General features: G+C 48.2%; 1 protein-coding gene across 5 annotated transcripts in view; it reads right to left on the reverse strand.

Moving 5' to 3' along the window:
- The window catches only part of POLA1 (DNA polymerase alpha 1, catalytic subunit), a 1,252,649-nt gene that overhangs the window by 599,877 nt on the left and 634,493 nt on the right, over positions 1-18,279 (reverse strand). For all 5 annotated transcript variants that reach the window (XR_010241483.1, XM_063955699.1, XM_063955698.1 and 2 more), the window contains exon 27: positions 9,122-9,214. Coding sequence is in view for 4 of the 5 variants with exons in the window: in XM_063955699.1 (XP_063811769.1) it covers positions 9,122-9,214 (93 nt within the window). In the remaining variant the exon portion in view is untranslated. The remainder of the gene's footprint in view (positions 1-9,121; positions 9,215-18,279) is intronic.

An 18,279-nucleotide genomic window follows, 5' to 3' on the forward strand; every position in this document is an offset into this window, starting at 1 on the left:
AACTGGAGTATAAATTAGTGTATTCCGACGCAACTAACTGAGCAACACAGTACTGTAGATCGTCGGCATTTGTGTATTGTACCTGACCTGAACTACCTTCCCTATCCACTGCATGACCTGTGCAGGCTCCCGGGGGGGAAGGGCGATGGGGGTAGGGAGAGGCAGTGGAAAATGCCGTGCTCTTGAAATACAAGTATTAGCGTCCGAGTCCCCTAAGGCATAAACCAACACCAATGGGAAGGAAGTGCCAACCTTTTTTTTGATGTGTTCCTGTAACATTCACTTTATTATTATTATTTTTCTTTGTTATACATTCAATGGAAGGGTGCACACAGGTTTCACATAAATCAGAATGGGCGGGGGATTTTCCTACATACAGCAGTATACTTTTGCACATGTCTTGTAACCTGATCGGAACTCTCTCCCTGGCTACTGCATGTACTATGCAGGCTCCCAGGGGGGAAGGGGAAAGTGGGATGGGGGTAGGGCGAGGCAGTGGAAAATACCGTGTTTAAAGAAAAGGCATAATCAAAACCATGGGGAACTTTGCGGTGTATCATTATGTGCATTGACCTCGCTTATCCCTATCACCCCTGTGTATTTTAGCTAGGGGATTCTGACGCTCCTTCAGCATTGCCCCGTAGCCTGCAAAATCTGTGCTGATACTTGCTCCATAGCCGAGTGCCTCCATGGAGCTAGGAGTCACAGGCGGTAGCCATTTCAATTGAGTCTGCCCTGCTATAGAATTGTATGTGTACCGTACGGTGCATAGAACCTTGACAGTAGAAACTCTCCTGCAGCTTTGCCCTGCTTTATGTAAAACTTGTGTTTTGTCAATTTGCTATGCGATCGAGCCCGGTGTAACGTAATGTGCATAGACCTCGCTTATCTCTATCGCCCCTGTGTATTTTGGCTAGGGGATTGTGACGCTCCTTCAGTATTGCCCCGTACCCTGCAAAACTTATACCATCTCTCACTCCATATCCGAGCGCTGCCTGCCACATGGTGGGGGTTCAGGAGCCTTGGACATTTTGCCAGTGTGCTATGCGATCGAGTCCGGTGTACCGTAATGTGCATAGATCTCACTTATTCCTATCGCCCCTGTGTATTTTAGCTAAGGGATTGTGACGCTTTTTCAGCATTGCCCCATAGCCTGCAAAATCTGGACTGTTACTTGCTCTGTAGCCTAGGGTCTCCGTGGGGCAAGGAGTCATAGGTGGTAGCCATTTCTATTGAGTCTGCCCTGCTACAGAATTGTATGTGTACTGTACGGTACATAGAACCTTAACAGTAGAACCGCTCCTGCAGCTTTGCCCTGGTTTATGTGAATAAAAAAAAAGAATAAAGTGTCTGGAAAAAACTAACATGCATTCGTACTTTAGGAATCGAACCCGGGACTCTGAGTATAGGAAGCGGAACACTTCACCACTTCGCCGCAGACAGATGAATAAATCCATTGGTTTTGATTATGCTGTAATGGCTACGGGATTAGGACGCTAACATACTGTACAAAATTCCTAATCTCAAGAGGCAATAGTGAACTTCTAACACGTCCATTTGCGACAGTGTACACTACTGGTTTTATATTGTTTTGTCTGCGGGACTTGGACGCTCATATTCATAAAGTACTGTAGATGGATCATATACTGTATGCTGTAATAATTGCGTCTGTACCGTATATACTGTATTAAATAATGCAGCGTAATGAGTATTTACTGTATTAAATAATGCAGCGTAATGAGTATTTACTGTATGCAGCGTAATGAGACGTCTTAGTAAAGTAGTCACTATTTATTTCAGTATTGTATTTTACGGGAGACCACACGCATGCGCAGTGGTGATTGTAAAAAGCGACATCTGGTGGATGATCAAAGGTATTGCACGTAAAGGTAACGCCAAACGCTCTGTCTGCCTCCGTGCGATTAGGTACGCCTCTCTGTGACTAGGCGTGCCTCCCTACGCCCCGGTACGCTGCGTATGCTCGATCGGGAAAAACGCCTCAGCCAGTCAAGATAAAGGTGGCTACATCTGTATAAGCAGATTGTCTGGAACCGTCGGGTCCCTAGTGACATTAATGTGTTCTGAATGTGTATGACCATGTACTGAATGCCCAAGTTGTGGATCTAACCAGGAAACCTTATGGTCGACAGAAAAAACAAGTATTCGTCGACAGCAGGGAGTAGTAACCAGGCAAAATAACATTCTTGCGACCCCGAGGGAAGTATACATATATAATTTTAATCTCACTTCCAGACAAATACTACCATGTCTGTGCTCGAGCTACAGGTCCATGGAACAGTACCATACATATACATATAAAAAATAAGAATTTACTTACCGATAATTCTATTTCTCGTAGTCCGTAGTGGATGCTGGGGACTCCGTAAGGACCATGGGGAATAGCGGCTCCGCAGGAGACTGGGCACATCTAAAGAAAGCTTTAGGACTATCTGGTGTGCACTGGCTCCTCCCCCCATGACCCTCCTCCAAGCCTCAGTTAGGATACTGTGCCCGGACGAGCGTACACAATAAGGAAGGATTTTGAATCCCGGGTAAGACTCATACCAGCCACACCAATCACACTGTACAACTTGTGATCTGAACCCAGTTAACAGCATGATAACAGAGGAGCCTCTAGAAAAGATGGCTCACTACAGCAATAACCCGATTTTTTGGTAACAATAACTATGTACCAGTATTGCAGACAATCCGCACTTGGGATGGGCGCCCAGCATCCACTACGGACTACGAGAAAAGAATTATCGGTAAGTAAATTCTTATTTTCTCTAACGTCCTAAGTGGATGCTGGGGACTCCGTAAGGACCATGGGGATTATACCAAAGCTCCCAAACGGGCGGGAGAGTGCGGATGACTCTGCAGCACCAATTGAGAGAACTCCAGGTCCTCCTCAGCCAGGGTATCAATTTTGTAGAATTTTACAAACGTATTTGCTCCTGACCAAGTAGCTGCTCGGCAAAGTTGTAAAGCCAAGACCCCTCGGGCAGCCGCCCAAGATGAGCCCACCTTCCTTGTGGAGTGGGCATTTACAGACTTTTGGCTGTGGCAGGCCTGCCACAGAATGTGCAAGCTGAATTGTACTACAAATCCAACGAGCAATAGTCTGCTTAGAAGCAGGAGCACCCAGCTTGTTGGGTGCATACAGGATAAACAGCGAGTCAGATTTTCTGACTCCAGCCGTCCTGGAAACATATTTTCAGGGCCCTGACAACGTCTAGCAACTTGGAGTCCTCCAAGTCCCTAGTAGCCGCAGGCACCACAATAGGTTGGTTCAGGTGAAACGCTGAAAACACCTTAGGGAGAAACTGAGGACGAGTCCTCAATTCCGCCCTGTCCGAATGGAAAATCAGATAAGGGCTTTTACAGGATAAAGCCGCCAATTCTGACACGCGCCTGGCCCAGGCCAGGGCCAACAGCATGACCACTTTCCATGTGAGCTCCACAGATTTAAGTGGTTCAAACCAATGAGACTTTTGGAACCCAAAAAACTACATTGAGATCCCAAAGTGCCACTGGAGGCACAAAAGGAGGCTGTATATGCAGTACCCCTTTTACAAACGTCTGAACTTCAGGGACTGAAGCTAGTTCTTTTTGGAAGAAAATTGACAGGGCCGAAATTTGAACCTTAATGGACCCCAATTTCAGGCCCATAGACACTCCTGTTTGCAGGAAATGTAGGAATCGACCCAGTTGAATTTCCTCCGTCGGGCCTTACTGGCCTCGCACCACGCAACATATTTTCGCCAAATGCGGTGATAATGTTTTGCGGTTACATCCTTCCTGGCTTTGATCAGGATAGGGATGACTTCATCCGGAATGCCTTTTTTTCCCTTCAGGATCCGGCGTTCAACCGCCATGCCGTCAAACGCAGCCGCGGTAAGTCTTGGAACAGACAGGGTCCTTGTTGGAGCAGGTCCCTTCTTAGAGGTAGAGGCCACGGATCCTCCGTGAGCATCTCTTGAAGTTCCGGTTACCAAGTCCTTCTTGGCCAATCCGGAGCCACGAATATAGTGCTTACTCCTCTCCATCTTATCAATCTCAGTACCTTGGGTATGAGAAGCAGAGGAGGGAACACATACACTGACTGGTACACCCACGGTGTTACCAGAGCGTCTACAGCTATTGCCTGAGGGTCCCTTGACCTGGCGCAATACCTGTCGAGTTTTTCCCAACGGTTTATAATCATGTGGAAGACTTCTGGGTGAAGTCCCCACTCTCCCGGGTGGAGGTCGTGCTGAGGAAGTCTGCTCCCGGAATGAATACTGCTGACAGTGCTATCACATGATTTTCCGCCCAGCGAAGAATCCTTGCAGCTTCTGCCATTGCCCTCCTGCTTCTTGTGCCACCCTGTCTGTTTACGTGGGTGACTGCCGTGATGTTGTCCGACTGGATCAACACCGGCTGACCTTGAAGCAGAGGTCTTGCTAAGCTTAGAGCATTGTAAATGGCCCTTAGCTTCAGGATATTTATGTGAAGTGATGTCTCCAGGCTTGTCCATAAGCCCTGGATATTCCTTCCCTGTGTGACTGCTCCCCAGCCTCGCAGGCTGGCATCCGTGGTCACCAGGACCCAGTCCTGAATGCCGAATCTGCGGCCCTCTAGAAGATGAGCACTCTGCAACCACCACAGGAGGGACACCCTTGTCCTTGGTGACAGGGTTATCCGCTGATGCATCTGAAGATGCGACCCGGACCATTTGTCCAGCAGGTCCCACTGGAAAGTTCTTGCGTGGAATCTGCCGAATGGGATTGCTTCGTAGGAAGCCACCATTTTACCCAGAACCCTTGTGCATTGATGCAGAGACTTGGCTCGGTTTTAGGAGGTTCCTGACTAGCTCGGATAACTCCCTGTCTTTCCCCTCCGGGAGAAACACCTTTTTCTGGACTGTGTCCAGGATCATCCCTAGGAACCGAAGACAAGTCGTCGGAACCAGCTGCGATTTTGGAATATTGAGAATCCAATCGTGCTGCCGCAACACTACCTGAGATAGTGCTACACCGACCTCCAACTGTTCCCTGGATCTTACCCTTATCAGGGAATCGTCCAAGTAAGGGATAACTAAAATTCCCTTCCTTCGAAGGAATATCATCATTTCGGCCATTACCTTGGTAAAGACCCGGGGTGCCGTGGACCATCCATACGGCAGCATCTGAACTGATAGTGACAGTTCTGTACCATAAACCTGAGGTACCCTTGGTGAGAAGGGTAAATTTTGACATGAAGGTAAGCATCCTTGATGTCCCGAGACATCATGTAGTCCCCTTCTTCCAGGTTCGCAATCACTGCTCTGAGTGACTCAATCATGAATTTGAACCTCTGTATGTAAGTGTTCAAAGATTTTAGATTTAGAATCGGTCTCACCGAGCCGTCCGGCTTCGGTACCACAACAGTGTGGAATAATACCCCGTTCCCTGTTGCAGGAGGGGTACCTTGATTATCACCTGCTGGGAATACAGCTTGTGAATGGCTTCCAAAACTGTCTCCCTGTCAGAAGGAGACATCGGTAAAGCCGACTTTAGGAAAACGGCGAGGGGGAGACGTCTCGAATTCTAATTTGTACCCCTGAGATATCACCTGAAGGAGCCAGGGGTCTACTTGCGAGTGAGCCCACTGCACGCTGAAATTCATTGAGACGGGCCCCCCACCGTGCCTGATTCTGCTTGTAAAGCCCCAGCGTCATACTGAGGGCTTGGCAGAGGCGGGAGAGGGTTTCTGTTCCTGGGAACTGGCTGATTTCTGCAGCCTTTTTTCTCTCCCTCTGTCACGGGGCAGAAATGAGGAACATTTTGCCCGCTTGTCCACGAAAAGACTGCGCCTGATAATACGGCGTCTTCTCATGTTGAGAGGCGACCTGGGGTACAAACGTGGATTTCCCAGCTGTTGCCGTGGCCACCAGGTCTGAAAGACCGACCCCAAATAACTCCTCCCCTTATTAAGGCAATACTTCCAAATGCCGTTTGGAATACGCATCACCTGACCACTGACGTGTCCATAACCCTCTACTGGTAGAAATGGACAACGCACTTAGACTTGATGCCAGTCGGCAAATATTCCGCTGTGCATCACGCATATATAGAAATGCATCTTTTAAATGCTCTATAGGCAAAAATATATTGTCCCTATCTAGGGTATCAATATTTTCAGTCAGGGAATCCGACCACGCCAACCCAGCACTGCACATCCAGGCTGAGGCGATTGCTGGTCGCAGTATAACACCAGTATGTTTGTAAATACATTTTAGGATACCCTCCTGCTTTCTATCAGCAGGATCCTTAAGGGCGGCCATCTCAGGAGAGGGTAGAGCCCTTACAAGCGTGTGTGAGCGCTTTATCCACCCTAGGGGGTGTTTCCCAACGCACCCTAACCTCTGGCGGAAAAGGATATAATGCCAATAACATTTTAGAAATTATCAGTTGTTATCGGGGGAAAACCACGCATCATCACACACCTCATTTAATTTCTCAGATTCAGGAAAACTACAGGTAGTTTTTCCTCACCGAACATAATACCCCTTTTTGGTGGTACTCGTATTATCAGAAATGTGTAAAACATTTTTCATTGCCTCAATCATGTAACGTGTGGCCCTACTGGAAGTCACATTTGTCTCTTCACCGTCGACACTGGAGTCAGTATCCGTGTCGGCGTCTATATCTGCCATCTGAGGTAACGGGCGCTTTAGAGCCCCTGACGGCCTATGAGACGTCTGGACAGGCACAAGCTGAGTAGCCGGCTGTCTCATGTCAACCACTGTCTTTTATACAGAGCTGACACTGTCACGTAATTCCTTCCAACAGTTCATCCACTCAGGTGTCGACCCCCTAGGGGGTGACATCACTATTACAGGCAATCTGCTCCGTCTCCACATCATTTTTCTCCTCATACATGTCGACACAAACGTACCGACATACAGCACACACACAGGGAATGCTCTGATAGAGGACAGGACCCCACTAGCCCTTTGGGGAGACAGAGGGAAAGTTTGCCAGCACACACCAAAGCGCTATATATATATACAGGGATAACCTTATATAAGTGTTTTTCCCCTTATAGCTGCTGTATTGTTAATACTGCGCCTAATTAGTGCCCCCCTCTCTTTTTTAACCCTTTCTGTAGTGTAGTGACTGCAGGGGAGAGCCAGGGGAGCTTCCCTCCAACTGAGCTGTGAGGGAAAATGGCGCCAGTGTGCTGAGGAGATAGGCTCCGCCCCTTTTCCGCGGACTTTTCTCCTGCTTTTTTATGGATTCTGGCAGGGGTTAAAATTCATCCATATAGCCCTGGGGGCTATATGTGATGTATTTTCGCCAGCCAAGGTGTTTTTATTGCTGCTCAGGGCGCCCCCCCCTAGCGCCCTGCACCCTCAGTGACCGAAGTGTGAAGTGTGCTGAGGAGCAATGGCGCACAGCTGCAGTGCTGTGCGCTACCTTGGTGAAGACAGGATGTCTTCTGCCGCCGATTTTCCGGACCTCTTCTGTCTTCTGGCTCTGTAAGGGGGCCGGCGGCGCGGCTCTGGGACCCATCCATGGCTGGGCCTGTGATCGTCCCTCTGGAGCTAATGTCCAGTAGCCTAAGAAGCCCAATCCACTCTGCACGCAGGTGAGTTCGCTTCTTCTCCCCTTAGTCCCTCGATGCAGTGAGCCTGTTGCCAGCAGGTCTCACTGAAAATAAAAAACCTAAACTAAAACTTTCACTAAGAAGCTCAGGAGAGCCCCTAGTGTGCACCCTTCTCGTTCGGGCACAGAGATCTAACTGAGGCTTGGAGGAGGGTCATGGGGGGAGGAGCCAGTGCACACCAGATAGTCCTAAAGCTTTCTTTAGATGTGCCCAGTCTCCTGCGGAGCCGCTATTCCCCATGGTCCTTACGGAGTCCCCAGCATCCACTTAGGACGTTAGAGAAATATATATACAGGTTAGTTACAACATGTTAATTTACACCCAGTAATAACAGTTGGTGCCGACAGGGTCACCCACATACTACTGTATCTCCCCTACAGTGTTTACTTCTGAAAAGCATACAATTACCAACTTGCTGACACTGCATCTACTGAATCAAGTATCAACATGAGTCGGCGATGCCGACAGAGAGATTCCCATAGCGGTTTGCGACATAGCACTCACACATGTCGACACGTGCACTAAAAAGCTATAGTGGGTATATCTGACAGGGAAAACACAGACATATATGCACAACTCAATGATTACATGCCCATTATCTAAGATAGTGCTATATTTCATACTATATAGCACTAAACACTGTGCCCCCCCCCCCTTCGTTTACACTGTACACACTGTTTTGGCGGGGACCGTGGAGAAAATGGCGCTGTATCATGTTGTGAGGGCTAAGCCACGACCCTTCTCGGCGCGCTTTAGCCCCGCTATTATTTTAGCTTTTTATGCTGGCAGGGGTCCGTATACAGTGCCTATGCACTGTATACGTGTTTAGCCAGGCTTAATGGAGAGGTATATTGCTGCCCAGGGCGCCCCCCCTACGCCCTTGTAAAGCCGTTGGTGTGTGGGAGCAATGGCGCGCAGCGCGACCACTGCGCAGTACCTCTGAGAATGTGAAGTCTTATGCCGTCACTGAAGTCTTCTTTTCTTCTAATACTCGCCCGGCTTCTTTCTTCTGGCTTCTGTGAGGGGGGTGACGGCGCGGCTCCGGGAACAAGCAGCTAGGCGCACCAAGTGATCGAACCCTCTGGAGCTAATGGTGTCCAGTAGCCTAAGAAGCAGAGCCCTTAACTCAGAAGAAGCTGATCTGACTTCTCTCCCCTCAGTCCCACGAAGCAGAGAGCCTGTAGCCAGCAGGTCTTTCTGAAAATAAAAAACCTAACAAAGTCTTTCCAGAGAAACTCAGTAGAGCTCCCCTAGTGTGTGACCAGTCTCTCCTGGGCACAGAATCTAACTGAGGTCTGGAGGAGCGAGTTCACACCCATTCAAAGTCTTATAGTGTGCCCATGTCTCCTGCGGATGCTGTCTATACCCCATGGTCCTTACGGAGTCCCCAGCATCCTCTAGGACGTATGAGAAAACAAGTTCTTTGATAAAGTTAGACAGTCTGAGGATTCAAGAAAAAGCTGCAGAACAATTATTTTTGTAAAAATCAAACCTTATTTCCCAACTTGAAGACTTCATCAAGGTTGTTGCAATTAGTGTTTATCATAATGGAATCTGTATCACCATATATAACTTCCAGATTCATCTATTGAAAAAACAAAAACAAAAAAAAGCCCTCAAATATAAATATATTATTATTGCATATTAACTTCCCAGCTTGCTACTTAGAAGAATTAGGATTTTGCTCCTGGAGAAACCTGGCTTCCATTGCTTATTGCACCACAAAGTTTATCACCAATTTCTGATGAACAACCATTACAGTACCTTTGTATCTTATCAATTTTACTAGATATTGTAAATTGTGAAAACTGTGCATGTATGTGATGGCACAACTTAGTGATTGTACGGTGCTCAATGATTTATAACAGAGCAAAGGTCTCAACAGGTGTTATTTCAGAAAACTGGTAATAACAGCCAATTTTACTATATAAAATGGTGAAAATACTTCACAAGTTATATCTCCATACTTGATTCTACATGCACATCTACAATGGGCATATAAACAGATCCAAAAAGAAATCTGCTCAGACATTACAAATGATTATTTCAAAGGTGATAAGTAAGGAATTGGGTGCACAAGTTCTGGAGTTAAACTGTACCATGACAATTTCTGTAAGTTAGGGGAGTACACATTACTTAAAATCATTTACTTTCTATACCAGCAATGCATTTCAACCACTATAACATTTATGAAAGCATAATGAATAGTTACATTTTTCACAGAATAAACCCATCTTATCTATTTACAATGAAAACGATCTAATTTTTTGTTTTTCATATCTCCTGTCCCCTCCATGTAGGAAAGAGAAGAAAAGGGATATTATCAAAAGATGCAATTTCTCACTTTTGATTATCAAGCCATAAAATGTACTTAATGTAGTTTTTTAAAGCTAAAGTAACTTTCCAGGGTACTAAGGTCCTTTCATTAAAAAAAAAAATAGCAATTTAACACCTACCGGTAAGTCCTTTTCTCAGAGTCCGCAGGGGATACTGGGATGGTATTAATACCAAGGGGTATAGATTGGGTCCATTGGAACCTTAGCACTTTAAAAATCTTCTGTGTGCTGGCTCCTCCCCTCTATGCCCCTCCTACAGAATCAGTCTAGGAAACTGTGCCCAAGGAGATGGACATACTTTGAGAGAAGGAAAATCGATATGAACAGCGGTGAGTCAACGAACCAACACACAATAGTAACAAAGGGTAGCAATGCTAACCAGAACATGGACAGCAACAGCAGACCCAACCAAGAAAAAAATAAGAATTTACTCACCGGTAATTCTATTTCTCGTAGTCCGTAGTGGATGCTGGGAACTCCGTAAGGACAATGGGGAATAGCGGGCTCCGAAGGAGGCTGGGCACTCTAGAAAGATTTATGACTACCTGGTGTGCACTGGCTCCTCCCACTATGACCCTCCTCCAAGCCTCAGTTAGGACATCGTGCCCGGACGAGCTGACATAATAAGGAAGGATTTTGAATCCCGGGTAAGACTCATACCAGCCACACCAATCACACCGTACAACTCGTGATACTATATCCAGTTTGACAGTATGAAAACAACTGAGCCTCTCAACAGATGGCTCAACAATAACCCTTTTGTTAACAATAACTATTTACAAGTATTGCAGACAATCCGCACTTGGGATGGGCGCCCAGCATCCACTACGGACTACGAGAAATAGAATTACCGGTGAGTAAATTCTTATTTTCTCTGACGTCCTAGTGGATGCTGGGAACTCCGTAAGGACCATGGGGATTATACCAAAGCTCCCAAACGGGCGGGAGAGTGTGGATGACTCTGCAGCACCGAATGAGAGAACTTCAGGTCCTCCTCAGCCAGGGTATCAAATTTGTAGAATTTTGCAAACGTGTTTGCCCCTGACCAAGTAGCTGCTCGGCAAAGTTGTAAAGCCGAGACCCCTCGGGCAGCCGCCCAAGATGAGCCCACCTTCCTTGTGGAATGGGCATTTACAGATTTTGGCTGTGGCAGGCCTGCCACAGAATGTGCAAGCTGAATTGTACTACAAATCCAGCGAGCAATAGTCTGCTTAGAAGCAGGAGCACCCAGCTTGTTGGGTGCATACAGGATAAACAGCGAGTCAGATTTTCTGACTCCAGCCGTCCAGGAAACATAGATTTTCAGGGCCCTGACAACGTCTAGCAACTTGGAGTCCTCCAAATCCCTAGTAGCCGCAGGCACCACAATAGGCTGGTTCAGGTGAAACGCTGACACCAACTTAGGGAGAAACTGGGGACGAGTCCTCAATTCTGCCCTATCCATATGGAAAATCAGATAAGGGCTTTTACATGATAAAGCCGCCAATTCTGACACTCGCCTGGCTGAAGCCAAGGCCAATAACATGACCACTTTCCACGTGAGATATTTTAGATCCACGGTTTTTAGTGGCTCAAACCAATGTGATTTTAAGAAACTCAACACCACGTTGAGATCCCAAGGTGCCACAGGAGGCACAAACGGGGGCTGAATATGCAGCACTCCTTTCACAAATGTCTGAACTTCAGGTACTGAAGCTAGTTCTTTTTGAAAGAAAATCGACAGAGCCGAGATCTGTACTTTAATGGAGCCTAGTTTTAGGCCCATATTCACTCCTGCTTGCAGGAAATGCAGAAATCGACCTAGTTGAAATTCCTCTGTTGGGGCCTTTTTGGCCTTGCACCATGCAACATATTTCCGCCATATGCGGTGATAATGATTTGCCGTAACATCTTTCCTGGCTTTAATAAGCGTAGGAATGACTTCTTCCGGAATACCCTTTTCCTTCAGGATCCGGCGTTCAACCGCCATGCCGTCAAACGCAGCCGCGGTAAGTCTTGGAACAGACAGGGCCCCTGCTGTAGCAGGTCCTGTCTGAGCGGCAGAGGCCACGGGTCCTCTGAGATCATCTCTTGAAGTTCCGGGTACCACGCTAGTCTTGGCCAATCCGGAACCACAAGAATTGTGTTTACTCCTCGCTTTCTTATTATTCTCAATACCTTTGGTATGAGAGGCAGAGGAGGGAACACATAAACCGACTGGTACACCCACGGTGTCACTAGAGCGTCCACAGCTATCACCTGAGGGTCCCTTGACCTGGCGCAATATCTTTTTAACTTTTTGTTGAGGCGGGACGCCATCATGTCCACCTGTGGTTTTTCCCAACGGTTTACCAGCATCTGGAAGACTTCTGGATGAAGTCCCCACTCTCCCGGGTGGAGGTCGTGTCTGCTGAGGAAGTCTGCTTCCCAGTTGTCCACTCCCGGAATGAACACTGCTGACAGTGCTAGTACATGATTCTCCGCCCATCGGAGAATTCTTGTGCCTCCCTGTCGATTAACATGGGCGACTGCCGTGATGTTGTCTGACTGGATCAGCACCGGCTGGTGTAGGAGCAGGGATTTTGCTTGACTTAGGGCATTGTAAATGGCCCTTAGTTCCAGAATATTTATGTGAAGGGAAGTCTCCTGACTCGACCATAGTCCTTGGAAGTTTCTTCCCCGTGTGACTGCCCCCCAGCCTCGAAGGCTGGCATCCATGGTCACCAGGACCCAGTCCTGTATGCCGAACCTGCGGCCCTCTAGAAGATGGGCACTCTGCAGCCACCACAGCAGAGACACCCTGGTTCTTGGAGACAGGGTTATTAAGCGATGCATCTGAAGATGCGATCCGGACCATTTGTCCAATAGGTCCCACTGAAAGATTCTGGCATGGAACCTGCCGAAGGGAATTTCTTCGTAAGAAGCTACCATCTTTCCCAGGACCCGCGTGCAGTGATGCACCGATACCTGTTTTGGTTTCAGGAGGTCTCTGACTAGAGATGACGACTCCCTGGCTTTCTCCTCCGGGAGAAACACTTTTTTCTGGACTGTATCCAGAATCATACCCAGGAACAGTAGCCGTGTCGTCGGAACCAGCTGTGACTTTGGGATATTCAGAATCCAGCCGTGCTGGTGCAGCACTTCCTGAGATAGTGCCACTCCCACCAACAACTGTTCCTTGGATCTCGCCTTTATTAGGAGATCGTCCAAGTACGGGATAATTAAAACTCCCTTTTTTCGAAGGAGTATCATCATTTCCGCCATAACCTTGGTAAATACCCTCGGTGCCGTGGACAGTCCAAACGGCAGCGTCTGGAATTGGTAATGGCAATCCTGTACCACAAATCTGAGGTACTCCTGGTGAGGATGGTAAATGGGGACATGCAAGTAAGCATCCTTGATGTCCAGGGATACCAAGTAATCCCCCTCGTCCAGGCTTGCAATAACCGCCCTGAGCGATTCCATTTGAACTTGAATTTTTTTATGTATGTGTTCAAGGATTTCAAATTTAAAATGGGTCTCACCGAACCGTCCAGTTTCGGCACCACAAATAGTGTGGAATAGTAACCCCCGGCCTTGTTGAAGTAGGGGTACCTTGATTATCACCTGCTGGGAATACAGCTTGTGAATTGCCGCTAGCACCGCCTCCCTGTCTGAGGGAGCAATCGGCAAGGCAGATTTTAGGAACCGGTGGGGTGGAGATGCCTCGAATTCCAGTTTGTACCCCTGAGATACTATTTGAAGGATCCAGGGATCCACCTGTGAGCGAGCCCACTGATCGCTGAAATTCTTGAGGCGGCCCCCCACCGTACCTGGCTCCGCCTGTGGAGCCCCACCGTCATGCGGCGGACTTGGAAGAAGAAGCGGGGGAGGACTTTTGCTCCTGGGAACCTGCTGTTTGTTGCAGCCTTTTTCCCCTACCTCTGCCTCTGGACAGAAAAAAACCCGCCTTTTCCACGCTTGTTTTTCTGGGTCCGAAAGGACTGAACCTGATAAAACGGCGCCTTCTTAGGCTGTGAGGGGACATGGGGTAAAAATGCGGACTTCCCAGACGTTGCTGTGGAAACTAGGTCCGAGAGACCATCCCCAAATAATTCCTCACCCTTATAAGGCAAAACTTCCATGTGCCTTTTAGAATCTGCATCTCCTGTCCACTGGCGAGTCCATAAGCCTCTCCTAGCAGAATGGACAATGCACTTACTTTAGATGCCAGCCGGCAGATTTCCCTCTGTGCATCTCTCATATATAAGACTGAGTCTTTGATATGGTCTATGGTTAGCAGGATCGTGTCTCTGTCTAGTGTGTCAATATTTTCTGACAGTTTATCTGACCACGCGGCGGCAGCACTGCACATCCATGCTGACGCAATAGCTGGCCTAAGTATAATGCCTGACTGTGTGTATACAGACTTCAGGATCGCCTCCTGCTTTCTATCAGCAGGTTCCTTGAGGGCGGCCGTATCCGGAGACGGTAGTGCCACCTTTTTAGACAAACGTGTGAGCGCTTTATCCACCCTAGGAGGTGTTTCCCAACGTGACCTATCCTCTGGCGGGAAAGGGAACGCCATTAGTACCTTCTTAGAAATTACCAATTTTTTATCAGGGAAAGCCCACGCTTCTTCACACACTTCATTTAATTCATCTGATGGGGGAAAAACTACGGGTAGTTTTTTCTCCCCAAACATACTACCCTTTTTAGTGGTACCTGTATTTATATCAGAAATGTGTAACACCTCTTTCATTGCCTCAATCATGCAGTGAATGGCCTTAGTGGGCATCAGGTTAGACTCATCGTCGTCGACACTGGTGTCAGTATCAGTGTCGACATCTGGGTCTGCGGTCTGAGGTAGCGGGCGTTTCAGAGCCCCTGATGACCTTTGAGACGCCTGGACAGGCACGAGCTGAGAAGTCGGCTGTCCCACATTTGGCATGTCGTCAAATTTCTTATGTAAGGAGTCTATACGTGCACTCATTTCTTTCCATAAGCTCATCCACTCAGGTGTCTGCCCCGCAGGGGGTGACATCCCTTCTAAAGGCATCTGCTCCGTCTCCACATCATTATCCTCATCAAACATGTCGACACAGCCGTACCGACACACCGCACACACACAAGGAATGCTCCAACAGAGGACAGGACCCACAAAAGCCCTTTGGGGGGACAGAGTGAGAGTATGCCAGCACACACCAGAGCGCTATATAATGCAGGGACTAACTGAGTTATGTCCCCTATAGCTGCTTTTTCTATATAAATGTATACTGCGCCTAAATTTAGTGCCCCCCCTCTCTTTTTTACCCTTTTCTGTAGTGTAGACTGCAGGGGAGAGCCAGGGAGCTTCTTTCCAGCGGAGCTGTGAGGGAAAAATGGCGCCAGTGTGCTGAAGGAGATAGCTCCGCCCCTTTTCCGCGGACTATTCTCACGCTTTTTCCTATATTCTGGCAGGTGTATTTTCCACATATTTAGCCTCTGGGGCTATATATTGTGGTATTTTTGCCAGCCAAGGTGTTATTATTGCTTCTCAGGGCGCCCCCCCCCAGCGCCCTGCACCCTCAGTGACCGGAGTGTGAAGTGTGTGTGAGGAGCAATGGCGCACAGCTGCAGTGCTGTGCGCTACCTTGGTGAAGACTGCTGTCTTCTGCCACCGATTTTCCGGACCTCTTCTTGCTTCTGGCTCTGTAAGGGGGACGGCGGCGCGGCTCCGGGACCGAACACCAAGGCTGGGCCTGCGGTCGATCCCTCTGGAGCTAATGGTGTCCAGTAGCCTAAGAAGCCCAAGCTGGCTGCAAGCAGGCAGGTTCGCTTCTTCTCCCCTTAGTCCCTCGCTGCAGTGAGCCTGTTGCCAGCAGGTCTCACTGAAAATAAAAAACCTAATTTCTATACTTTCTTTCTAAAGGCTCAGGAAAGCCCCTAGTGTGCATCCAACCTCGGCCGGGCACAAAATCTAACTGAGGCTTGGAGGAGGGTCATAGTGGGAGGAGCCAGTGCACACCAGGTAGTCATAAATCTTTCTAGAGTGCCCAGCCTCCTTCGGAGCCCGCTATTCCCCATGGTCCTTACGGAGTTCCCAGCATCCACTAGGACGTCAGAGAAAAAAGATTTTAAACCTACCGGTAAATCTTTTTCTCCTAGTCCGTAGAGGATGCTGGGGACTCCGTAAGGACCATGGGGTAAAGACGGCTCCGCAGGAGACATGGGCACTTTAAGACTTTAGAATGGGTGTGCACTGGCTCCTCCCTCTATGCCCCTCCTCCAGACCTCAGTTAGGACTGTGCCCAGAGGAGACTGACAGTACAAGGAAAGGATTTTTGTTAATCTAAGGGCGAGATACATACCAGCCCACACCATACACACCGTACAACATGGTATATACTAAACCAGCTAACAGCATGAACAGCATCATCCCGAGACTGATCTCAACTGTAACATAACCCTTATGTAAGCAACAACAATATACAAGCCTTGCAGAATTTTTCCACACTGGGACCAGCATCCTCTACGGACTAGGAGAAAAAGATTTACCGGTAGGTTTAAAATCTTATTTTCTCTTACGTCCTAGGGGATGCTGGGGACTCCGTAAGGACCATGGGGATTATACCAAAGCTCCAGACCGGGCGGGAGAGTGCGGATGACTCTGCAGCACCGATTGAGCAAACACGAGGTCCTCCTCAGCCAGGGTATCAAACTTGTAGAATCTTGCAAAAGTGTTTGAACCCGACCAAGCAGCAGCTCGGCAAAGCTGTAATGCCAAGACACCTCGGGCAGCCGCCCAAGAAGAGCCCACCTTCCTAGTGGAATGATCCTTTACCGAATTTTGGAACCAGCAATCCAGCCGTAGAAAAAGCCTGCGGAATCGTGTCACAGATCCAGCGAGCAATAGTCTGTTTAGACGCAGGAGTGCCAACCTTGCTGGCTGCATACAGGACAAACAGTGCTTCTGTTTTCCTAACCCTAGCCGTTCTGGCGATATAAATCTTTAAGGCCCAGACTACATCAAGGGACTTGGAATCCTCCAAGGCACCCGTAGCCACAGGCACCACAATAGGTTGGTTCATATGAAATGACGAAACCACCTTAGGCAGAAAATGAGGACGAGTCCTCAACTCTGCTCTATCTGCATGGAAAATCAGATAGGGGCTCTTGTAAGACAAAGCCGCCAATTCAAACACCCGCCTTGCAGATGCCAAGGCCAGTACCATGACCACTTTCTAAGTGTGAAACTTCAATTCAACTGTTTGAAGAGGTTCAAATCAGTGTGATTTAAGGAACTGTAACACCACGTTAAGGTCCCACGGTGCCACTGGAGGCACAAAAGGAGGTTGGATGAGCCACACTCCCTTTACAAAAGTCCAGACTTCTGGGAGAGAAGCCAATTCCTTCTGAAAGAATATAGATAAACCCGAAATCTGCACCTTAATGGAGCCTAACTTCAGGCCCATATCCACACCTGACTGCAGAAAAAGGAGAAAACTACCCAGTTGAGAATCATCCTTAGGGCATTCTTGGCTTCACACCAAGACACATATTTTCTACCGATACGGTGTTAGTATTTCACCGTTACCTCCTTCCTAGCTGTAATAAGAGTAGGGATGACTTCATCCGGAATACCTTTCCCAGCTAGGATTTGGTGTTCAACTGCCATGCCGTCAAACGTAACCGCGGTAAGTCTTGGAACACACAGGGCCCCTGTAGTAACAGGTCCTCCCTGAGAGGAAGAGGCCACGGATCTTCTGTGATCATTTCCTGAAGATCTGAAATCCAGGCCCTTCGAGGCCAATCTGGAACAATGAGTGTTGTCTGCACTCTTGTTCGTCTTATGATTCTCAATATCCTTGAGATGCAAGGAAGTGGAGGGAAAACATAGACCGACTGAAACACCCACGGTGTCACCAGGGCGTCCACTGCCACTGCCTGAGGGTTCCTTGGCCTGGAACAATACGTCCGAAGCTTTCTGTTGAGGCGTGACGCCATCATGTCTATTTGAGGAAGTCCCCAACGACTTGTCACCTCTGCAAAGACTTCTTGATGAAGTCCCCACTCTCCTGGATGGAGATCGTGCCTGCAAAGGAAGTCTGCTTCCCAGTTGTCTACTCCCGGAATGAAGACCACTGACAGAGTGCTTACATGATTTTCTGCCCAGCGAAGAATCCTGGTGGCTTCTGCCATTGCTGCTCTTCTTCTTGTCCCGCCCTGGCGGTTTACATGCGCCCCGGCTGTGACGTTGTCTGACTGTAAAAGAACAGGTAGGTTGCGAAGAAGATTCTCCGCCTGTCGGGCCAGTTGTATATGGCCCTTAATTCCAGCATTGATGTGTAGACAAGCCTCCAGGCTTGGCCATATT

This window comes from Pseudophryne corroboree, chromosome 2 (assembly GCF_028390025.1).
Source record: "Pseudophryne corroboree isolate aPseCor3 chromosome 2, aPseCor3.hap2, whole genome shotgun sequence".
In the NCBI taxonomy this organism is placed as follows: Eukaryota; Metazoa; Chordata; class Amphibia; order Anura; family Myobatrachidae; genus Pseudophryne; species Pseudophryne corroboree.